This window comes from Tursiops truncatus, chromosome 7 (assembly GCF_011762595.2).
Source record: "Tursiops truncatus isolate mTurTru1 chromosome 7, mTurTru1.mat.Y, whole genome shotgun sequence".
Lineage (NCBI taxonomy): Eukaryota > Metazoa > Chordata > Mammalia > Artiodactyla > Delphinidae > Tursiops > Tursiops truncatus.
Genome location: NC_047040.1, coordinates 69,308,921 through 69,334,114, shown reverse-complemented (window position 1 = coordinate 69,334,114; position 25,194 = coordinate 69,308,921). Strand labels below are relative to the sequence as shown.

The following is a 25,194-nucleotide window of genomic DNA, read 5'->3' as shown; positions in this document are numbered from 1 at the left end:
GGACATGGGGTAGTAGTTGGAATTCTTCACTAGTTACTTACAGGTCGTTTAACTTCTGACCTTTTATATTGAGCTGAGTGGATTAAAGGGTTATAGACTGAGAAAGTGGGAATACCTCCAGAAATTACCTAATGGAACCCCCCTCATCTTATAGAAAATAAACTTGAGGTTAGAGAAATGATATGACTTTTTAAACATCATATCACTAGCTCTTGGAAGACCCCTCATTAAACTCAAGCCTTTTAACCCTCAGGACTGTAAAATGTGTACACACCAGGCTGAGATGGTTGCTGAAGCCTTCCAGCTCTGAAATTCTATAATTGTGCTGAAGTTTAATATGTACTCTTCCACATTTTCATTCACAACCGCCATCTCTGTGAATGCATATGCATTTCAAATTTTTGAAAATAAGATGCCATTTGACAATCTCCCCAGGGATCTGACTTGAAATCAGAAAAGGAAAGGAACATCTGATCTCAAGCTAAACTGAAAAAACAGATCATATACTGGGCAGTATGCCTTAAGCTTGAAAGTCCTCCACTCCACCCATGGGAAAATTTCAAATATATTATTGACCAAAAATCTCACTTTGATGCTTAGAGTCGCCCTGCAAATATTCAATTGACTGACTTGCACTGTGGAGTTTCTACAGTTCTTCAGCAAGAATGTGTTCAGAGTTTTATAAGTGTTAAAGCGTTGTAGGATGCTTAAGTTTTGACTATTATCTTCTTGAAGACTGTATGAATAGTTTCATCAAGAATGCTTTTGTGGAGATGCAAAACAAGACCTGCCTCCAAAGTATAATGTGAAGAGCTTGAAGGAAGACTCCTTGTCTGCCCCCTCCAAAAAAAATCTCTCCAACCTGGACCTAAACATATGCTTGATATTTCTACTTTTCCCATTCTTTTAAATTTTGGACACCTGTGAAGATGTGCAGCACACGTCACCTTGATTTAACTTATTAGGTCATGAAGTACGAGGCCTAGCGACCAATGAGGGAACATGGCACTAGACAGATCAGCTTTGACTGGAGAAAGAGTGATGTCCCCGGAGGAAGGAGACTATTGGTGCTGCAGTGGGAATCCTGATTGCTGGAGGGCAGTTTATGAGCACCAGGCCCCTGGGAAGTCTGGAACAGATCAACATACGAGGGCACAGGCAAAAGAACGTCCCAGAAGAGAAGACATTCATCCCTCGTTTACAATTCTCTCTCAAACCAGTGTCCATGTTACCTTTGACATTGTAACACTGCCTTAGGTTTCCATATACCATGGAATCATCTATGCAAGCATGCAGACAGCACCAAGCTGAAAATCTCAGTGCATAGTTTCTTCATGGCAAGCGGGTCACCACAGCTGCCATTGTCTGTGTTTTACAGTATGAGAGAAAGTGGAGGAGCGTGCTTTACAAAGGCTGTCATCTCCTCCGTAATCCTTCCCTTGCTTGAAATCAGAACTATCTTCATTTTCTCTATGGTAGATTTTTTATAAACCTTTTGGAGGCACATAGAAGACTTGGAATGAGTGATATTCCGTCTTGCCTTGAAGCTCAACAAATTTGTCATTCTTCACTCCTTAAATTATGGTATATTTACCTGACAAAAAACCAATCTGGCAAATTAGATGGTTGTGCAAGAAAAAAACAAACAAAATAGTGGTTTGATTAAATTCACTGCACAAAAGCTAAATATTTCAAATGATTCTAGGCCATAAAGCTTATACAAACCATGATTGAAATATTAGTATTGTCATCTTCTTTTGGAGTGCTGTTTAATTTGGTGAACCTCAACATAGGTAGGACGTGGAGAATTTCAAAATGATTAAAAGAAAAACAAGGAAATTCTACTGAAAGAGTAAGGTTTCCACTTCACTAGTCTAAAGGTTTCTTGAGAATAGGGTTGGTGCCTCAAGCTCATTTGTGTCTCCCCACATATGCTTTTCACATAGTAAGTGCTCAATAAACACTTCTTGAATTTGGTAACAATGTGGTACAGAGAAAAAGACTCAGAGTGCATTAGATGGATTTAGAGTCTACGTTACATTGCAGTTCCTATTTCTTGATTTGACAGTTTAAGAAGATCAGAGTTATTCTTTTCTGGACATTTAAAAGAAGTAGAAACATAAAGTTCAAAAAAATTTTTGTGTTCTTACTAGACAAAAGGGGAAATAGACCATAAGATTTTTCAGTGCCTCTTCAAGCCATACAATTATTTTCACTTTTATATAACAGCAAATAGGATATCACATTAAGATGAGTAATTTAACCAATTCATTGTCCATACTTAGAAAGATTTTTCTAAAGTGCAAATCTGATCATGTCATTTCCCATCTAAAACTGTTCAGTGATTCCCTATTGTCATCAGAATGAGATCTAAACTATTCTTAATGGTTTCCTCATTATTATTTGGTCCATGATTTCTGGCCTCAACTCCTTCCTAAACTTACACCACCTCCTACTAGTAAGCATGCCCTCCTCCAATTTCAACTCAACTGACCTACTTTTGAGTTTCCCCAACACTCCGTGCTTTCATTTCCTTTTGGGCCTTTACATGTTGTTCTTTCTGCCAGGAATTCTCTCCCTCAGTCCTTTGCCTACCTACTCATTCATTTAATTTTTTTTCTTTTAAGCTGTAAATATTTCAAATAATTAAACATAAAGATAAAAAAAAATATAATAGATGACAATTTAACATCTAAATTTAAAAGATATTAACATTTTACATTTTAAAAAACAATTCGTTTAAAATCAATTAAATTTAAATTTAATGCTGCATCTCCCTCCCTTCTGCTTCCTTCCAGTGAAGGAGCCCCCTCTCCCCAACATTTTGTATCATTCCCATGCATTTTTGGTACTTTTATAAATATGTGTACTTTTATAAATTATATATTTATAATTTGGTGTTCAAAAGTAGGAAAAGTAAAACTATAGAGTATATAAAAATGTAAGATATTAGTCAAATAAAAAGAGGTGAATATTCCAAAGGAGTATTTCTTTGAATTTCTTAAGTTGTATAGGTATACATATATTGTAAAGAAGTAAGAAATTAAGACCAGAAACAAGGGAACGCAGTCTTAATCTCAAATCAGAGTCTGGAGTGAAAAAGTCTCTATATGAGACTTAAGTAGTGTTAATAAAAAGACATGAAGTTTTACCCATTTGTAAGGTGGTAGATGTGATACGTTGCTGTGTAAGAGTATCTCCAAAGCTGTCAGGAAGAAGAGGCAAAGACAAATCATGATTCTTAAAAAGCTCAGGGCAATAACGTATAATCATAGGTCACTCAATTCAAGGTTCAGAATTATAAAAGGACTATCTTCACAAAGCACTAGGAAAGACATGTTTCAATTCTAAATGAGTCTCATTTAAAGAGTTTTACTGTGGACTTTTGTGCTGTTCATCCAAATTCCAGAACTAATCTCAGCAGTGATTCAACCCTCACTCCATAAAAAGCATATCCAAAGACATTTCTTAACATAAAAAGCATTTCTCTGACACACTCTACCCTACAAAATGTTCCCCTTATGCTTTACCTTGATTGAAGTAAAACCACTATAATTTCCAAGTCCCATAAAGATTACCCTGCACCTGGGTAATTATTATGATAATAACCCTTTAAAATTGGGTGAAGAGAAGTTATTCAACATATAGTTTTGTTGCAAAATGCTTGCTTTTCTTTGAGCATAGTTTTTTAAAATAGTAGAGACTGAAAAAATAAATAAGAGATATATAGCATATAATTCCTCCAGAAAAAAAAACTGCTCGGTTCTCATTAAGTTTATTTGTGCTGTGGTTAGTGAATAAAGCAAGTATTATTCTGGATTTTGTTTCCTAAAGGGCTTTCAAACTTTTGGCAAGGAAGCTCCAGTGGATTGAAACATATCTTTCTGAAGATTGCAGGTGACCAAGACCTGGTCCACTGGAAAATAATCAGCTGTCTGAACAATGCGGGAGGGGCAAGCTTGACTTTTCATTCTGTGTATTAAGGGAGTTTTGCATCTCAAGTAGAATATGAAAAATGGCAGTTAAAACAAAAGGTTCTTGATCTAAGAGTAACTATTAGAAGTTGAATTTGATAGTAAATTCTTCTTTCCTTTTACCAGCATAAGTAGAAAAAATAAGGTGATTATCTTCCATCCACAACTTCATTCAGGAGGGGGAACTTAAGTAAGGCCTAATAGTCCAGCTATGTGGGATTCTCCTACACTAGGCTTTCGAAGACACAGATTTAAACCCCTGGTCTACCAGGGTTAATTTATATATATATACTGACTGTGGAGAAAAGGGAACCATTTTGCACTGTTGGTGGGCATGTAAATTGAAACAGCCACTATGGAGAACAGTATGGGGGTTCCTTAAAAAGCAAGTGAATTAAATAAGGTATATCTTGATTTTTCCATTTTCAATAATAATAAATATCAACAAGGTTAAAATATGTGAGAATTGACTAATGATTCATGATACCAAATAACTTTTTTCTGATGAATATCAGTGCCCCCAAAATAAGTTTTTCCCTTAAGATGAAAGTAGTTTCTACTACTTGATGATAACCAGACAAGAATGCCAAATTCTGAATGATTTGTATATGTTTCTGTTATGCTTTGGGGGCTCAGCTAGAACTGCATCAATTTCTTGAATATTTAGAGATAAAGATAGACTCTTGCTTCCTCTTACTTTTATAAACCAATCTGTGAGCTAGTAGGAGATACAATCAGATAAACCCAAATTAAATAGTCAATACCTTTGAATAATCACTTTCTAGATATGCAAATTGCCGATCAGGTGATAAACCATAATTTGAAGCATTCACACTTTTCTGAAATTATGAAGAAGTTGATTAGAATACAGAAAAAGTAACAGAGCCATATAAATTTGTAGTTCTAAAAGAATATTATATCATCCATATACTCCAAAATATACATTCAAAGCAATTTTTTTAAAGTTTAAGTAGTACCTACTGTATACAAAGAAATTTACTACACATTAGGGGATGAGGATGTGATAAATAGGATATACTTTGTGATTTCAAGAAGCTTATAATAGTAAACTTCTAAATAAATAACATTACAATTTAGAAAATTTTATAAAAGAGATATAACATTGCAAAAGTGTTAAACAGGAAGTGATTGAATGCAAATGATAAGATGGTTTGTTGCACAGAGGAGAAATAGCTGAGCTTGACTCTAAAAGATTACTAGGCTCTTGAAGGTAGAGAAAGTAGGAGGTCTGAGAGTCCAGGAGGACAGAATAACATGTTCCTATGTATCATAGGACCAGTCACTGAGCCTTTATTAGGTACTATCCTAAGCACTTTCAAATGATACTTCATTTAATTCTTATACTAACCCAAAGAGGTATTATTATTCCTACTTTACAGAGGGAGAACCTGAGGCATGATGAGGATGGAATAATGTGGAATCTTACCCAAGGCTCCATAACTAGTAAATGACAGAGCCAGGATTTGAACCTCAGTTTGCCTGACTACAAGAACTGAGTTTGTACATTTTATCTCGTAGGATACCTGTTCCACAGAGGAAGGAAAATGCTAGGTGATTTGAGCGGGCAAGGGCAATAATCTAGTGTGACTAGAAGAGAGAATGGGAGGATAACTGTGGTGGGGGATGGAGCTGAGAAGGCAGGTTGGGTCCAGATCAGGTGCTCAGTTGTTTGGACTCTGTTCTTTGGTCAGTGAAGAGCTGACAGAGGTTTTCGAGGAGGAAGATAATGGAGGATACATACCATGGTGGTATTACTCAAAATAGTATATGATTCTCCTGTTTCAATATTATAAAATACTATATTATTATCTGTAGATTGATGAAGATATTCTTGTCCTTTAAACAAGAAGGAAAACAAAACTTGAAATGATCTCCCTTAACAGGAAATACATTTATAACAAAGAGAAACCTCTCTTATTTCACATACTGACTTTCTTTTTCCTCTCTGTCTGGTACATATTGCCTTGTCAAATTTAAAATATGATAGTAAGTTGATGGTGGAAGGGAGGAAAGGGTTTTTTTCCCACATTACACAAAAATGCCATATTTACTAGTAGGAGCCTTATTCTAACCAGTTCAGGGTGCTTAGGAGTAAATTTGGACTTTTTCTGTGTTACAAAGAGAATAAACCAGTTTAAAATTGTATGTTTCTTCTGCAATAAAAAAATATATATTCCATTTAGGCTGTGTTTGACTTAGTTAAAAACCTATTTTATATGGTTATTATTTTCTAAAGAGAAAATGAAAATATTCTATTGTGTTTAGTGGCACTTTAGATATAAATTATATATAATATAAACAATTTAGTTGCTCTTACCGCTTGTTTGATTAGACTCTTTTGACAACATACTATTTTGAAAAACTATATGTAAATATCAATTTTATGGACCTTAAAGGATTTGTCTTCAAGTTAGGATTTGTTCATTTCTCAGATTATCTAGGTTAACAATGGAATTTTTCTTTTGGTAAAATTCTCATGACCTCTTCTAAATAGGTGCTTATTTCCCATTCTGAAAAGCTCTATCATATGATCAGTTTTTTCTAACAGTGCACTCTCAGATTTTACTGTTCTGCTAAAGCTACTACTGTATTGGCCTCATTACTATTGTACAAACCCTGTCTAAATAGTTCTGTGAAAAAATGTTTTGTTGGCCACTTGACTTATCTAAATAATTGCTGTTTTTATCCATTTCAACTAAGATGGCTTATGTTACCATAGAGAATTGTTGGCAATAAAAATAAAAACCAAAAATCATACATTTAAAGAAAAACAAAAGGTAAAGAAATAATTCACTTACCTGAAATCCAGTTTGGAAAAAATGTTTTATAAGAAAATGTCCCATTTAAAATATCCTTCAGTGTGAGTGCTCTTGTTGTCCTTCCTTCAGAGTTATGAACTTTGGGGGAGGAGGAAACATATTATTACTTAAAAGAAGATGAATAACTCAAACGTCTTTCATCTGTTATTCCTCATATAATGAAAAGATCTGCCATTGCTAAATCCTTGTTTAACTCTTGTCTTAATAGCTCTGAGTAGTATTTCCTTTTTGATAGACAAGCTAATGAGGCTTAGAGAAGTAGTCTGACTGCCTGGAAAGGGACACTGGTGGGAAAATTTGAGGAGTGTGATGGGGACCACACTGAGAAGCAGGGACATTATTCTTCAGACAGTGAAGAATTTTCAGAGATTTTTAAGAAGAAAGATGAGATGAGGTTCCGATAACTCTAGGTCTTGCAAAGCTGGGATTGCAGACCATGCAGGTTTCACTAAAAACTTTGCCTTTTAAGCAGTTCATTGTAGTTCCTCACATATGCTTGGCTTGGATTTCTACTGATTTATCAGTGATATATTTTAGCATCCCAGTTGATCAGATGACATCATCCAGAATCCTTACCTTCAGACATCTCAAGAGAGGCATTAATGAAGGTAGATAATTTCTTATCCTGGCTAGGGGTTTTTATAAAGAGAAAATGGACCAGAAGAAAAGAAAACCACATCATCTATACAAATGATCTTGGAAATTCCAAGAGTAGAGGTTTTCCATATAAAAACTAACCTAAAGTAGCTCACAAACCACAAGCAAATTTCTCCTGTGTTTGAGCCCTCCAAAACAATTTTATGTTTCAAACGTTGATTTCCATTATCAGAACAAATTCATTATAGAGCCCTGAAACAGTCAGATATACCAGAAACTGTGGCAACCAACTTCCAAACCTTCTTCAATCCATATTCCTGTTCTCCATCCCTCCCACCTTACCCCTTCTCCAGGCCATCACTTACAGAATCAAAACTTAGAAAAGTGTCCTATACCTTGAATAGCATATATGAATCTGGTATTTGTTCATGTAAAAATAAAACTGTCAAAGATGAGCTATACATTTATATCTTCCTGCTAAACTCTTCCACAGCTTTCTATGACTCTTAAGATAAAGACCAAAAATGTTAGTCTGGACTATAGGCCCTAGCTGGTCTGGAATGGTCTACCTCTCCAGCCCCTTCTTGCCCCACTCTCACTACTTTGTAGACTCCAAACATGCTGGGCTTTCTGTTTCTCAAATACTGATTTCTTTCTCCAGGGCTACTGAACCTCTTCCCACCCTCTCCCTTCTCCTTATAACTTCTCTTCAGCCTTTAGTGCTTAATATAAGTGCCACTTTCTCTGGAAAGCCCTTCCTGATCCCCTGGTTTAGGTCTGGTTCCCTTCTTATATATTACCATAGACCAGGTTCCCTTTTTTAAGAACATTTGTCTTGGTTTGTAATCTTGTATGTATTTGAGTGATTATTTTATTCATATTTCTTCACCTCCCACTGTGTTCTCAAAACAGTCACCATAGGCCAGAGACCATGTCTAAGTTTTGCTCACCGCCACATCCCTAGTGTCTAGCACATAATAGGCATTTAATAAATACTTGTTGAATGAATGAATTCATGAAATGAAGGATTGATGGGTGGATGGATGAGATTTGTGCCCTCTTCTTTACAGAATGGTTCTACTACTAATTTCCTATATGACTTAAGTAAGTTAATCTCTGGCATCACAGCTTGCTCATCTATAATACAAAGGACTAGACTAGAAAATGCTGATAATACCTTCCAATTTTACCACATTAGGTTTTGAAATTTGAGACACAACATGCTCTATTAACCTTATAGTCACATAAATGCACTGCCATGTGATAAGGTCGAACTGACCAACTGGATAATAGCATCTTCTGCAGTTTTAACTGAGTCACACTGATGTATGTATGCTCCATACTTTTGATTAGGACCATGAGTTATTTTCTCAATTTACTAAAACTTATCCTGTAGCTATAAGAACATAAGTGACTGATGAACCCCTAAGCAACCAGGCACTAAATACTTAATAACATTAGATTATTCTAATAATCATCTTTGTACAGGTTCTTTGCATCCTAAGTAAGGTTGTACATGCCATACAATTATTCATAATGAAAGTGCTTCTATTTAGTTAAATGGTCTTGTGCAAAATTCATACCACTGATTTTATAATTCCCATTCTATGAATAAAATACTACCATTTTACTGCAACAGCATTAGTATAATTGCTAAGTATTTTAATTCAATTTTATTTAACTCTCTTAAGAGCAAATTGTAATCTGTTTCTAATATAGTCAAGGGGAAATTCTAACACTATTTACAATGGAAATTATTTTCCTTTTGAGATATATTTAATTTGTGTCCTCACAACCCTGAACATATAGATGAAAAAAATTTTAATTTAGAGAATTCCTGTATTGTGAATACCAAAAAACTAGGTAATTTTTTTTCTTTAAACTTTTTTCAATATTAATTCAATAAATGAATATAGTCTTGGTGATATCTTTTTTTGTCTAGCATAAATAATGGTTTGATTATGGATAATGACTTATATAATAGATTTTCCTATTTAAGTATCCTTGCATATAATTTTCCTTACTTGCAATTATGTTTAATTGAGAAATTCTTAGCTATAATTAATCTTCATTTTTATAGAAGGTTAAATTAAGTGAGCTAATTCAAATGAAACGTTTAGCTCTATGCTTGGCAGTCAATAAATGTTAGCTTTTGTTATTGTCATAGCTTATCAGTAGTCTTCAAATAAATATATATTTTTTTGAACAAATATTTTTGATCATTGTTTCTCAAACTAATTTGACCACTGGGATTTTTTTTTTTAATATCTACTAAAATCACAGTATGGGAAATGCAGTTTCAGATTAAGCTATTAGTATATGTAATTAAGATTAACTTTTATTCTAATATAATGGAATTCATCAGTTATACTTAGAACATCTTGGTCATCCTAGGGTTCCATAAGTGAAATAGTCCAATTATGATCATAAATAGGGTTAGTACTAATATCCCACATATGAATAAATAAAATTTATAAAAAAACAAGAGTTTCAAATTATTTAAAAAATTCCTACTCATTTTCCTTTTTCAACATTAATGATCATGCTGATCCTTATCAGATTTCCCAAAAAGATTTCAAGGGTTAGTTATTTACTCTTTTTAACCTCTAATTTAGATTATCCTCAAAAGTTACATGAGATTATATTTCATATTACTTCCCAGTTAGTCATTTATTTCAAATGGGTGCATAGTAGCTATAAATACCAATGATCTATATAGAGAACTTAACATATGTCATATTATAACTCAATATCTATAAAGCAGTTTAAATATATATTAATTGTACTACTAATTACTGTCATGATAATAAGCCCCACCAGTGCCAATGAAGTGATAAGGGAATATACAGAACACATCCAGAGGAGCCAGCTGTGTTTATGCGGAAATAGGCTTGTGGCACAGATTTGGGGTAGGTGATTACTCCTAACCTCACATGGGCTCAGAAGGTGTGATTATCCTGGCACCAGGCTGGGCTCAGAGTGATACCAAATCAAATGGGGAGAATTTAAATTAGGCATTCTTTTCTTCCTGCTGAAAATGACCACATGTTCGTAAATGCAATAGAGTAATGTATCTGCTCTAAGACAATGCTTTAGGTCACATATTAAGAGTTATAAGACATGTACTTAGAATTTCCAATCCAAGTTCTGGTTCTTTGTACCAGCTAGGACAGTGCTCGGCATACAGTGGAAGCATGATAAATATTTGTTGAATGAAAAAATAAATCAACTGGACAAATTTTATTATAGTTTGTTTTCAGTAATTCTCCCCCGAAGATACACCTGCCCTTACTCTTTGTCCTCCTGTCCATGTTGTAAATTTCATGTATAATTCTACCTGGACATGCCATCCTTTAAATATGTATCAAAATTTTGTCCTTCGAGTTAGCTGGAGTGCTTGTTTGAAAAGCAAGTTTCCCAGTCCTTATCTCAAATCTACTGATTCAGAATCTCTGGGGATACGGCCCTGATTTTCAGTTTTTACCAAGCCCCACAGGTGATTCTTCTGCAAAGAATCCAAATTTAGTGATTTCACTGAATCTATTGTACTTGGTTCAATGTTCTCCTGTGCCTGTTGGTGGAATTGCTCCTTGCTTATAAACCCCTGGTAGGTGGATGGGTCTGGCCTGCGTAGCAATTCACACTTCATGGACAGGCCACAGCTAATGTTAATCATGGCTTTCAAGGAATGTTAACGGTCGCCTGTAATGTTTATGTCCCTATTCAGTCCTCTTGCTCATTGTCCAGATGGACTCTTCCTTAGGTACATTCCCTCCTCTGATCCTTGAGCAGTGGAGAAAGGGCAAAGGGAGTGATTCTGCCCCAGATTAGATTTAAACAAGATAACAGGGAAAGCACTGGTAGGGGAATGGGTCATTGTTTTCTAGTGTTTTGAATGTGTGTATGTGTGTGTGTGTTTCTGTGTAAGTCAGTATAAAATGCATCTCTATGGCATCAATCACACTAAACAAGTTCTAGTCACCTGAAAAATATTCCACTAATAATTACTGAATGAATACGTGGATTTTCATGCCTTTTTCCAAATAATGTTTTAATGTTGAATTATGATCTTTTGATTATTTTGGAAGTTTAGTTTTGGCATCTATAATTTTTAAACTCTAAGTAGCTGAGCAGAAGTAGAAAAGAATTCTGAGAGCATATCTCTCTTCTATACGTAACTGACACCACTTAACACTTAATTCTTGATAGAGCCCCTATAGTCAATTTAGCTCATCTTTAGCACAGTTATTTATACACTGCAAAACACTCCAATTTACTATAGTTTAATTATTTGCATTTTCAACTTTTTAAAGCACAGCTGGAAATTATTTCAATTATGAATCCAAGAAATGACAATTCACAGAAATGATTCCCAAGTAAATAATGATTCACTATTCTCCTAATTCTTTCTTAAAACTTTGTATTTATTCTTTATTAGGGTTCTATTTCTATTTCTGCCATTTAATTTTCTAGTCCTAAAAAATTACAAATAAGTATCAGAACAGAGACATCTGATGTCAGCTCTAATATTCAGCATAAATTAAATGAGAAAATATGGTTTATTAAGTTAGCACACGAATGGCTGGTAGGTCTTTTTGTTCTCACTTTCATACTTGTTTTGGAACTGATGCTTATGAGGCCACTCCAATGAAAGTGACGTGGGCTCCCAGGCACACTGCACCTGTCTCTCTGCTGGCTCTGCAAAGATGTTGTCCTCAGATAGGCAATGTCTCCAGCCATTGCATCAACTCATGTTTGTTTTTGGAGTGAGCACCACAGGGGCAAATGTTGGAGATATTTGGTTGGGAAATAAACTATTTAAAACTAATATTATATTTGGGCAAAGACTGACAACTTTGAAAAACATGGAAGTGAGGTAGCTTTAGACCAGTAATAAGTGTTATAATTTACTAAGTTCTAATAAGTACCAAGCACTCTGCATGCGTGGTCCTGTGAAACACTCACAGCAACTCTCTAAGTATTATTATTAACACCATTTTACAGATTAGGAAATGGATATTAGAGAGTTAAAGTAACTTGCCTAATACATAACAGAGCTGGGGTTTAAATCCAGCTCCATCTAATTTTAGAGACTGGACACTTTACCACTACCTTTTGATTTAAAGTGAAAGCATACGTGTGATATAACAAGACAAAACAAACACAAAAATAAGGTCAAGAACCAAGCAACACACAAGGGGGGTTAAATAATTATACCTCAAAATGAACGTTAAGAGAAAATGAGACCATTTGAGTTTTGTCAAAACAAAGAGTTCGCTATAAGCTTTCAATGTCTCACTGAAGAATGTAGTAGCTCTCAGTTCTGAAAGAATTTCCCATGGTTCTCTCTACAGGTAGCACTGATCAACATATGTTATTCAAAGTTATTGTCAGGTTTAAGTTCATTTTGTGTATTATGTTATTGTTGTGCTATGTTAATTAGGGCTATTTTTTTCGTGATCTCTGAAGCGGTAAAGGTCATAGGGTATGGTCAACATAATGCACAAGAACATGGTGGTAAATGCCAAATATTTTGGTGACCCTGAAGATGAAAATAAACCTCGTCTATATCTGAAGGCCCACTCAGTCTGCTTTGCCAGCTCATCTTCCTATAATCTCTGCTTTAAGTTGTGGTGTGGCTTATATTCGTTTTACTTGGGACCTCAGAAAGAGTCACCTTCCTCAACCATTTAATTCTCCCAGGGTTTCTATCACATCTTCTTAGCTGGCTCACACCCACCCCCACTGCCACCCCTCACCCCTCACTGGATTCCTTCTCTGAGATCCAGACGATATATTAAACTTCCTCTTTAACACCTCCACCTGCATATCTCACAGGCACTTCAAAATCAGTATGTCTAATAGGTAACTAATGAGAACCTACTGTATAGCACAGGGAATTCTACTCAGTGCTCTGTGGTGACCTAAATGGAAGGAAATCTGAAAAAGAGTGGATAGATGTATATGTATAACTGATTCACTTTGCTGAACAGCAAAACTAACACAACACTGTAAAGCAACTGTACTCCGATAAAAATTAATTTTAAAAAATCAGTATGTCTAAAGCTAAGAAAAAAGGAATTCCATGCTGTCCCTCCAGATTTCTGCAAGTCAATGCAACTGTCGTCCATGTAGTTCCTCAATTCAAATACTTGGGAGTTATTCTTAAGCTCACTCTTCTTTTACTGCTTTTGTCCAGCACCCAGGTTTGACAATTCTATCTCCAAAATCTCTCTCAACTCCCTGCACTTCTACTGAACCTCCAAGGCCAAGCCATTTCTCACTAGGCAGGCTGTAATGGATACCTATTTGCTACACCTGTAATTTCATTCCTAGTATTTCATTGTGGTTTTGATTTACATTTTCCTAATGACTAATAATGTTGAGTCTCTTTCCATGAGCTTATTGGTCACTTTTATATCTTTTGGGAGGTAAATGTCTATCCTTTGTCTATTTTTTGAATTTGGTTATTTGCCTTTTATTATTGATTTGTAAGAGTTTTTAAAAAATATATTCTGGATGCAAGTTGCATATCAGATGTATGTATGTGCAAACATTTCCCCCCCATTTTGTGGGTAGTCTTTTCACTTCCTTGATGATAGCTTTTGCAACCAAAGTGTTAAATTTCAAAGAAGTCCAATTTATGTACTTTTTCCTTTGTTGCTTGTGCATTGGGTCGTATCTAAGAAACCACTGCCTAATCCAAGGACAAGAAGATTTATCCCTAGGTTTTGTTTTTAAGTGTTTTATAGTTTTAGCTCTTACATATACGTCTTTGATCCATTTTGAGTTAACTTTTATGTATGGTGTGAGGAAGTGGGTCCAACATTTTTTACATGTTGATATCCAGTTGTCCAATTGTTGAAAAGACTTTCTCCATTAAATTGCTATGGCATCCTTATTGAAAATCAATTAACCATAAATGTAAGGCTTTTACACTTATTTCTGGGCTCTCAGTTCTATTTGATTGATTTATGTGTCTATCTTTTTTTTTTAATTTATTTATTTTTGGCTGCGTTGGGTTTTTGTTGCTACGCTCAGACTTTCTCTAGTTGCGGTGAGTGGGGGCTTCTCTTGTTGCAGAGCACAGGCTCTAGGCGCATGCGTTTCTGTAGTTGTGATACGCGAGCTCAGTAGTTGTGGCTCGCGGGCTCTGGAGCTCAGGCTCAGTAGTTGTGGCGCACGGGCTTAGCTGCTCCATGGCATGTGGGATCTTCCCAGACCAGGGCTCAAACCTGTGTTCCCTTCACTGGCAGGTGGATTCTTAACCACTGCGCCACCAGGGAAGTCCCTATATTTCTATCCTTATGCCAGTATCACATGGTCTTGATTATGTAAGCTTTGTAGTAAGTTTTGAAATAAGGAAGTGTGATTCCTCCAACTTTGTTCTTCATTTTCAATATAGCTATTATGGATCACTTGCATTTCCATATGAATTTTGGAATCAGCTTGTCAATTTCTGCAAAAGAAAAAGTCATCTGGGATTTGGATAGGGATTGCATTTAATGTGCAGATAAATTTGGGGAGTATTGCCATCTTAAACATATTGTTTTCTGATCTATAAATATAAGATCTCTTTCCATTTATTTATATATTTTTTGTATTGTTTATTGGTAATGTATAGAAATCCAAATGATTTTTTATATATTGGTCTTGTGTTTTGCAAATTTTCTCAACTTGTTTATTAGTCCCAATATTTTTTGGTGAATTCCTTAGGATTTTCTATAAACAATGTCATCTGCAAATAGAGATAGTTTTACTTTTTCCTTTCCAGTCTGGATACTTTTTATTTCTTTTCCTTATCTAATTGCCCTGGTTACAACCACCAATAAAATATTAAACACAAGTAAGAGCAGACATGCTGTCTTGCTCTTGATCTTAGGGGAAGAGCACTGAATCTTTCACCCGTGTGGTGTTAGCTGTGAGGTTTTTGTGGATGCCCTTTATCAGATAGAGGAAATTCCTCCTATTTCTAGTCTGCTGAGTGTTTTTACAATGAGAGGCTGCTGTGTTTTGTTAAATACTTTTGCTGTGTCTATTGAAATGACCATGTCATTTTTGTCCTTTTTTCTATTAATATAGCTTATTATAGTAATTGATTTTTGGATATTAAACCTTGCATTCTTGGGATAAATCTCACTTGATCTTGGTGAATAGTCCTTTTTATACATTGCTGGATTTGACTTGCTAGTATTATGTTCAGTGTTTTTCCATTTATATTCATAATAAATATTGGTCTGTAACTACTATTGGTCTGTAACTTCTTTTCTTGTAATGTTTTTGAATATTTTTTGTATCACAGCAATACTGGCCTTACAGCGTGAGTTGAGACGTGTTCTCCTTTATTTTTTGGAAGAGTTTGTGAAGGATTGGTAATAATTCTTAAAAAGTTTGGTAGAGTTTACCAGTGAAGCCAGCTGGGCTTGGGGTTTTCTTTGCAGGAAGTTAAAAATCACTAAATCAACTTCTTCAGTTGTTATAGTTCTATTCAGGTTTTCTATTTATTCTTGAGTGAATTGTGGTAGTTTGTATCTTTCTAGAAATTTGTTCTTTTCTTCTAAGTTATCTGATTTTTTGACAGTCTTTCTATCCTGTTCCTTTAAGGAGTCCTATCATATCAGTTTTTCTACCGAGTATAAAAACCATAATCAGTTTGAAAAAATTTTAATTTAGATACTAAGCAACCCTATTTTTTTTTATTATTAACAGGAATAAAGGTTAATAAAGATTGTAAATGATTCTGTTTTTACTACATAATTTTGGTTAATTCACAAGGATACTAAAATGAAAAATAAATTCTTTGCTCTATATATAATAACCAATAAGTAAGTAAAAGACTGATTAGTATTGATTATCCCATTGAAATATTATTTTAATTTATGCCTAACATGTTGCTAGATTTTAAGGCTCAGTTTGACTGTCTCTGGTTCTTAAGAACCTTTAGCTTTGATTCCACCTCCCCTATTTGAACTTTAGAACATGTTTTTCTCAAGGACTATATGTGACTAGATATTCTTGTGTAAGTTGTAACAATTTGCTTTGGAAATCAGAGACAGGTAAACTCCTCTGCATAATAGGAGTCATCCAAAGACTTGGATTATTTTCTAAATTATTTAGAATTTGACAAAACTCAAAGAATTTTCCAAGATTCGTCTTCTGTGATTTTAAAATCCAAGTGCAAAGTAGAGAAATATAATCTGCAAGGTTGATGTGTTTACACTCAACTCAAAAGCTCTGTTATGTCCATGAACTTTCTGAAACTTTTCCTCAGCACTTTAGACTTCCCCATATTTCCTCCAAAAGAACAGTGAATAAATAAGCTTAAAACTCTTAAGATATTTGAGGGAATCTGTTTCACAGTTCTGAATGTTGATACTGGGAAAATTTTAAGCCTTAAAAACATATTCACATCTCCTTTGATGCTAATTTGGTCTCACAAATATCTTATTTTATAAAAAGTGGTTGTTGAGGTTATAATAGTAGTAATAGTAACAATAATGATAATAGTAACAATGGTTTTCTGCCCAAAATATAGACATTCTAAATGATATTTATTCTTATAAAATATTGATTTATATTCTGTCTAAATCATCTGTGACTTCAGATATATTCTGAAATAAATTATATAAGGTATTACTTACCTAAGTAAGCAATCACTATAAATTTTACATATGTGTGTACAGTCATAAATACATATGTATATATGTATTTTCCTGTGTTCATTTGTTTACATAATTTTGGCCTCACAGCTATCACTTTCCTTTTGATTCCTTGAACTTCCCAAATATACTTTCCTGCTTCAGAGCCTTTGTATCTGCTTTTCCCTCTGCATTGAGGGTCTAGACCCCAGCTTGCGTCCTTCCGTCCTTAAGGTCTTGGCTCAAATATAATCTCAGAGAAGCCTTCCTTGACCACTTCTGTTATGAACTGAATTATGTCCCCCCAAAATACATAAATTGAAACTCTAACCCTCAATGGAACTGTATTTGTAGATAAATCCTTTAACAAGGTAATTAAGATTATGTAAGACCATAATGGTGGAGCCCTAATCTGATAGAACTGGTGGTGCCCTTATTGGAAGAGGAAGAGACACCAGGAGTGCACATGCACAGAGGAAAAGCCATATGAGGACAAAACAAGAAGGCAGCCATCTACAAGCCAAGGAGAGAAGCCTCCAGAAAAACTAAACCTGACTATACCTTGATCATGGACTTCCAGCCTCCAGAACTGTGAGAATATAAATTTCTGTTGTTTAAGCCACCCAGTCTGTGATATTTTGTCATGGCAGCCCTAGATGTCTAACACAGCCTCCACTCCAGTTGCTTTCTGTAGCACTTTTACGAATTTGAAATACTCTATTAATTCACTTATTTACTTGTTTATTATCAGATTGTCCTTTCCTAAGGCCAGAGACCTTGTCATTCATGCCTTATACCTGTGCTTAGTAGTTAGAAGGTGCTCAATAAATAATTCGTTGAACAAATAACCAAAGTATCCAGGAGCACAGTGGACTGGGTATTGTGGATAATGGATAACTATGGATGCTAATCTCTGTTTTTTCATATTCAGTAGATTGCTATTTTCAATCTCAGGAAGAATACTACAGCTTCTTCAGTCCAAAGGTTAAAAATCCAAGTGTTTATAGGAGTCAAGCAGATGTTGTAAGTGAATATGGTACCTTGTGTAAATAAAATAGAAAATATTTTCTATTTTCTATTGGGGTACGTAGCAAACTGGAGAATTCACTGTCAATCTAAAGACAACTGTTTCTCAGTCAACTATTACCTTGGGCCCAATGTTGCCAGATCTAATATTTAAAAAGGAGCCAAAAATGTACATTTCTATGTGAAATCTTCTGATTTTAAAAAGTTGACAACTAATACAAACTTGTATAAAACACTGCAGGCCAAAACCACCACCACCAACAACAACAACAATAAAAGAAAAAGTGTGCAAAGGTAGACAGGAGGACTTCAGGGAGATCTGAGGCTAGGCTAATGATGGTTCTCCTTTCACAGCAGATACTAGAGGTCCTCCCTGCCCAGGAGAACCTGGATTTCTCCACACTACATAATCTCCCTCTTCTTTCTCTCTCACTCAGTCTTATTCTGCATCCTCACCCACCTCAGCTTCCTTTATCATATCTCTTCCTTTTTTCAATCTTGCTTTTGCCTCAGAGCTGCCAATGTCCTTTATGAGGGCCTTGCACACAAAATTTCTGAAAAAATATTTGTTTTTGATCCAAGGAGGTGGGGGATAGGAACAGGGATGCTGCCCAGGGATAAGTACTCCCTACTCTCAGACTTAAGAAGAGCATTATTGAAATCAAAATACATCACACAGAAGGTCTAGTTGCCATCTTTGTGTGCTATGATGGAGAGCACAATAAAATGGTAGCTACCATTTATTAAGCTGCTACAAAATGTTAGAAATCTTAGAAAAAATAGTTAGTGTTTATTGAGTGTTTGCTTATCACCATGTAGGGAACTCTATGCTTGACAGAAATCAAGAAAAGTGCAGATAGCTCCCACAATTCCTTTCGCAAAGGTCCAGGAATTCAGAAACTATTAATCATGAAGCAAGGCCATATAGAATTTACTTGCAAAATTCTGTAGCTTCTGTTACTTTCCAATTCTAGCTTTTTGTGTGTTTGGTTTTTGTCTTGTCACCTCTGTATATCTCTTGAAACAAAAAGTTCTGTATTTATCCTTGGGGTTGGCGAAAACGAGGAAAAGGCGAGGAGCTTAGTTTCCACTCTTGGTTTGGTTGCATCTTTACACAGGAAGAGGAGTGATGCTTGGGAAGAAGAATCTCAAGAGAAAAAATAGAGACAGGAGAAAAGAAAGGGAATCGGTTGAAGGAGTAGGCTGAGGCCAAGGAGGACGGCCTGGGTCTAAGGGGTGGAAACTCATATGTGTTTCCCATTCAGTGAAAATAAAAAAAGGAAAACTTGGCAGTCCCCAAAAAAGTTGTCTGTTATTTTTATGATTATGTGAGTGAGCTAAACGAATCTTTCTCATTTCACCATTCCGTTGCCCTATTTGTTCCTAAAATCCTGCCTGATTCCTCCAAAGCTCTTTTAATCCTGAGATTGGTGTTCCTGGGACCTGCTCCCTCCTTGGAAAAGCCCCTCTCTCTTCTTCTTTCACTTACACTCAGTGGTTTAAGTGAGCCAGTGGTCTAAGTGAACTCCTGATCTCATATTCGTGGTGACAACTGAACATCCAGACTAGGTGCTTACCGTGCTTTCAGAGGAAAGTCTAAATCGCAGTATCTTTGTTTCCCCAACTAGCACAATGATGGGCAGGTGGAACTCAATTCATTGAGCGGGACTAACTAGTGGGACTTCATTTGTTATTATATAAATAAATGAATGAGTGTTTCATAATGGGGTCCTTAAGTTTCTCAAAGGAAGACTGTTCTTAATGCTGGTGCATAAATCCTGGGTTAGGAATACGAGGGCGCTTAAGGCAAATGTGAGGTAATCGGATTTCTGATGAAGTGTGAAAAGAAGGCTAAAGAGAAGCTTGTTTGGCTCTGAATTTTCCATTCTTCCTTCCCCTTTCTCCTTCCCTTCTCCTGCCTTGCCACCTCAGATCCTCCCTCACCAGCCGCTGGGCAGATGTGAGACTGAGAACTGGACCTGAAGTTCCACACTGGGGATGGCTGAGGAGCAGGGTGTGAGGAGAAAAGAGGGAAGTCATCAGGGCACACTTCACATCAGGGCTGCCTGGACCACTGACTCAAGGCAAGAAGAGTCTCAACCCCGGTCCTGCTCAGGAAAGTAGATAAATGAACTGTCCCCTGTACAACTTACTTAACATTCTGACAAGTTCTGACATTCTGATAAGTTCTTCAGCAAACTTAGAATAGAAAAAGAATGGTATTATGGAAAAAAATAGTTCTCAGCTTTTTTATGATTTTCTGTTGCTGAAAGAGTACTAAAATTTCATCTGGGACTTCCCTGGCGGTGCAGTGGTTAAGAATCCGCCTGCCAATTCAGGGGACACAGGTTCGAGCCCTGGTCCGGAAAGATCCCACATACCGTGGAGCAACTAAGCCCATGCACCACAACTACTGAGCCCGCATGCCACAACTACCGAGCCCACATGCCACAACTACTGAAGCCTGTGCGCCTAGAGCCCGTGCCCTGCAACAAGAGAAACCACCGCAATGAGAAGCCTGTGCACCGCAACGAAGAGTAGCCCCCACTCACCAAAACTAGAGAAAGCCCACGCGCAGCGAAGAAAATAAATAATGCAGCCCAAAATAAATAAATAAATAAAATATTAAATTACTTCCAAAAATCTTATAATAAATAAATAAATAAAATTTCATCTGAAGCTTAAACTGATTATTTCACTCTATCTGAAAATTACTTTGCTCTGAGAATCTCCTGTTGGTTGAAACAGAAAATTAACTTATAAAGAACATAAGACTTTTATAATATATGTAGATTATAACATATATCTATGTTAAACTTGGGGAGAGGGTAAGGATTGGGATTATATATAATTAGACAAATATCTATGAATGTGTATAGTTATATACTATAACTGTAGTGTATTTCTTATTAGAAATTATGACTCTATAATTCCAAAGTGCAAATGCAACCCATCCTTGCCTGTAGACAAGGTGCAGGCTCACCATAAAATCCACACACTTTTGTTCTCAGAACATTTGTTTCTGATGGAGCAAAGTGTCCATTTCAAGGATTGGGGAGTTTTCTTTAAAATTCAGGAACTAATTTTGAATGTATTAACATCCAAAGGGCCAATAGGAACTAATTTACTACCTGACAATTGCTGGTGTGAGGAAAATATGGCCCCCAAACGAGGAAAGACACCAGTCTGAAAATAATTTTAACTTGAAAAAATATAAAAAATGTGAACTCAGCCTATCTCAACAGCCTCAGAATAATCTTGTGCTAGCAGAGAGGAATGAGGACTGAAAATCAACACTGAAAATACAGGAACATTGCCTTCGTTTTATTGGTTAACCTCTTCATTTTGTAATTCTGTGAAAATCCCATGAGCATTTTGAATTTTTCAAAATATTTTTCTATATTTCATTTTTTAAAGCAACAAATCATTCAGGACTCATACTTTCTTTAGCTAAAGGCTTGTCATTGACCTTCCTTTACTGTCAGTTAGCTTTTAACCAAAGATATTTTCCACTTTAGCTATCATAAGATTTTAATATTTGCTGATACAAACTTTTTTCCTTTCCCTGGACCCCAAGGCAGAAGACCTGTTATTATTGTGCATTTTTCCTGTTTAGAACTTGAGCTTCTTTTCAGAGTTTCATAAAAATCTATTTCTCTAATATCACTGAAATATTTATAGACAGGGTCTTAATTTAAATCCAAACTAGCCCCCAACATCAGTCTCCCAAGTTTTAGCAAAGTGAGATCAATCTTAATCTAAGCTTTTCTAAAAAGGATAAATTTATAACTAAACATAACGCTTGCTTAATAATATTTAGTCTTCTAACTTGATTTTCTTGGCTACTGCATCTAGAACAACAATTTCACTTTTTCTATGCAGCTATTCTCGAGATCTCTATTCTTGACTGCCTCCCTAAATTTTTGGAAAGACTCATAATAAAAATTTCCATAGGTTCTGTTTTAACTTTTCCATTCTTACTCATCTTTACTTTCCATGAGGCAATCCAATAACGAAAGCAATGTTAGTTAAAAATATTGTCTCTAAAGGCCTGTCAAAGCTTGGAATTTAGCACATACTTTGCAGAGATGTAGGGGTGATATAGAAGAGCACTCAGGTTTTTCTATTGCTGAAATAATGCTGGAAACCTCTTCCTACCCATGCCTTAAATTCCTCAGTATTTCTGGTTGCTCAACAACATATCTGGGAGCTTATAAGTCTTCTTAGAAATAACAGATTTACTTTGGAAAATAAGCACTTAGGAAATGTTCGATCACTTGTGACCAAGCACTAGTGCATTTTCCGAAGTATTCTAGGCAGACAGAGCAAATTAGAGAAAATTCTTACCTCTTGAAGGACGTAAGACAATGCACATCACCAATAAGGCAAGCACAGCAGAAGTGGCAACTCCAAGTACAATTTTTAACCATGTCTGCATAAAATAAAGAAAATTAGACATATAAATGGTTTCTGCTAAATAGTAGAATTGGCAAGCTTTTGTTTACACCTAAATCCTCTTTCTCCCTCCCCATAAAGCTTTTGATTGTCTTCCACTGATCTGGCTATAATTGCTGGAATTCTTCCAGCTCTGCAAGGAGAAATGTTTCTACAGTATATTTAGAACAAATTTCCCAATCCCAACCCACTCCAGGAAGTACATACTTATGTACAAATCCTCACCTTCTAAACGATAGAAAACTCTGATTGCGCTCAATTCAGCCAGCCCCCATGCTTTAGCAAGTATCTGAGGCTGCATATACTAACCTTCATTTTTTCCAGATGTTTTTGAAAGTTAGCTAATTCTGACTTCAGAGCGTGGGTCACCGGATCTGTGAAAACCGTTGAAAGAAGTAAGTCTGTCTTCGTAGTTGGAAGCCGAAGCTAGGGCAAGGGTTTTTTTTTCTTTCCACAGACTTTTGAATACCGTGCCAAATTTCAAAAGATTTCTGTAAAATCAGAAACAGATTTTGGGGGCGTTCTTGGCCTTGAAATGAACTGTGAGTGGCTCAAGGGAGGTTTTATAGCATTCTCATCCTTGTAAATTCTACACCAACATCTGCTTACGTTGCCACACAGAAGTTTTTTTTTTAATTATTTTTTACAAGTTTAGGTTTCTGTTTCATTTTCTTCTAGAAATCACTTACAGATCACATTGGCAAGTCATTGGGTTTTGGATAACCTTTCTATCTGCAACCAAAAGAAGAATTTAAAATAATATAAATTCCAGGTGTGTACAGTACACATATATCTCATTTTTAGCAGAGGGAGAAAATTAAAGTCACATAAGATTTTGTGAGAAAGACACCACATTACTGCAATTTCTTTTCTTCCTCTGGGAGATTATGAGGTACTGCAGACAGAAATGTTTTTCTTTCAGCACAATTTCTTTGTCCATATAGCACCATATGCACTTTCAGTAAATACAGAAGTTTAAAAATTCAACTGTCTAAACCCACGACTGCTTTACTTTAAAGAAATAAAATGCCATCTGGTGAAATTTAGGATGGGTTAGGTGTGTATGCACAGGCCAGAAAGATGGAAAGATCAGTAAGAATAATTTACCAGCAGACCTTTGAAAGAATGAAAATGGCTTTGCAAAAGTGATATTTTTGCTTCCCTCTCAGAATAGCTTCTGAGAGAGGAGAACAGTTAGTAATTATAAAGCCTTTAAAATAAATAAAAAAGCATTTGAGAAGAGAAGTAAGTTGTATGTACAATTTCATTTTGGATAAATTTACATAAATCCAAGGCAATTGGTCAACTTGACATCAGTAAAATGGTAGTCTGAATTAAAACACACACATACACACGCACACACACACACACACACACACACACACACATACACACCAGTTTCTTGGAGTATATCGGCTGGTTCAATGCAATTCATTTGGATAGATTCTGTTGTTCCACATAAATACGGTTGTTAACCTACTGTCTTTTAGTTCTTCCACTAATGGTTTTCTTCTTCGGACATTTGTACTGGTCTCAACCTGACTAAAACAAACTTCATGGTGAGCTTTCATGGATTTTTCATGAAAAGTAACGAGGAAATGTTCCTGAAATCTTTTGCTGTTTGCTTTATTCAACTGGTCTGATTACCATGGGAGGCTTTCTCCAGCAAAGAGCAGGACGGTGGCTTATGAACTTCCTCTTAGACATTCTCCAGACATCCCTCTCTGAATTCCAGCCTTATGAAAATTCTGTTGAGGAAAATGAGTCATTAAGCACTTACTGGCAGAGAGATGTAACCACCCTGAGTTAGAGAGGAGCCCCTCCTTCCTTTCCAGTTGATGGGGTCAGCTCTTTACAAACTGAAGCTAGCATTAAGATAAACATCCAAGTCATGCTATATGCTTGTGGGCATCTCCGTGTGATTGTGAGATCCTCAAATGCAAGATAAAAGCCACCAGCCAGGTCCCAAATGGACTGCTCCCATGTGGGTCCTCTGGGACTGATTGCCTTCTTTGGAAAATTCACACAACGTGTTCTCAGAAGTTCTGTCCCAGCCTGCCAAAGCCTCAAAGTCCGCAAGTACTTTTTAGTGAGTTATTCCCATGACTTTACATCCTGAAGAGAAACTGACTATAATAAATGATTAGGGCATGATTAAAATGGTTACTCTTGGCTTTAGCAATTAAAAATGCACTGATGTGTGTGACTGGTCTGAGTACCACTTAGGACTGCAGTCAAGTGTGGGTGTCTGCAAGAAAATCATTTTGACAGGATCTAAGGAGAAATCAGGGTGCTTTAAGAGGGAGAAATTTAAATTGAAACTGTTAGTGAGAAGGAAAATTATAGGCTAAAACACATTTCTTTTGTTTGCTTTTTCCTTGGATGGTTGGGTGATTCAAACTGCAACTTCTGGAAAATTCTGACTGGTTTGAATGGTTTCAAGAAAAATGAGACTGACTGCAGAAATAAAGATGTCAAGATTTTTTCCATCTGATTCCATGAGTTAGGGATACATTGCTTATAACAGAACTGTAAATGTCCATCTCTTTGAGATAATGTGTAAATGCTCTAATTTTCATCCAAACAAGTACTCCCACAAAAAAATTTAGATTCTTTTAATTTTATAACATCTTCACTGACTTTTTCTTCTTCTAGAGTCAAAAT

General features: G+C 35.8%; 1 protein-coding gene across 4 annotated transcripts in view; it reads right to left on the bottom strand.

Moving 5' to 3' along the window:
- Positions 1 to 24,015, bottom strand: part of FAP (fibroblast activation protein alpha) — a 72,134-nt gene extending 48,119 nt beyond the window's left edge. The window contains exons 1-7 of one of the 4 annotated variants that reach the window (XM_019923268.3): positions 23,926 to 24,015; positions 22,840 to 23,021; positions 22,423 to 22,507; positions 6,794 to 6,892; positions 5,737 to 5,831; positions 4,739 to 4,813; positions 3,153 to 3,205 (exon numbers count right to left, since the gene is read on the bottom strand). In XM_019923268.3, coding sequence (XP_019778827.2) covers positions 3,153 to 3,205; positions 4,739 to 4,813; positions 5,737 to 5,831; positions 6,794 to 6,892; positions 22,423 to 22,507; positions 22,840 to 22,845 — 413 coding nt within the window. In that variant the 5' untranslated portion in view covers positions 22,846 to 23,021; positions 23,926 to 24,015. Of the gene's footprint in view, positions 1 to 3,152; positions 3,206 to 4,738; positions 4,814 to 5,736; positions 5,832 to 6,793; positions 6,893 to 22,422; positions 22,514 to 22,755; positions 22,779 to 22,839; positions 23,022 to 23,925 lie in introns of those variants that run through there. The other 3 variants (XM_019923269.3, XM_073807643.1, XM_073807642.1) reach the window with 3 other exon arrangements.
- Positions 24,016 to 25,194: the final 1,179 nt, after the last annotated feature.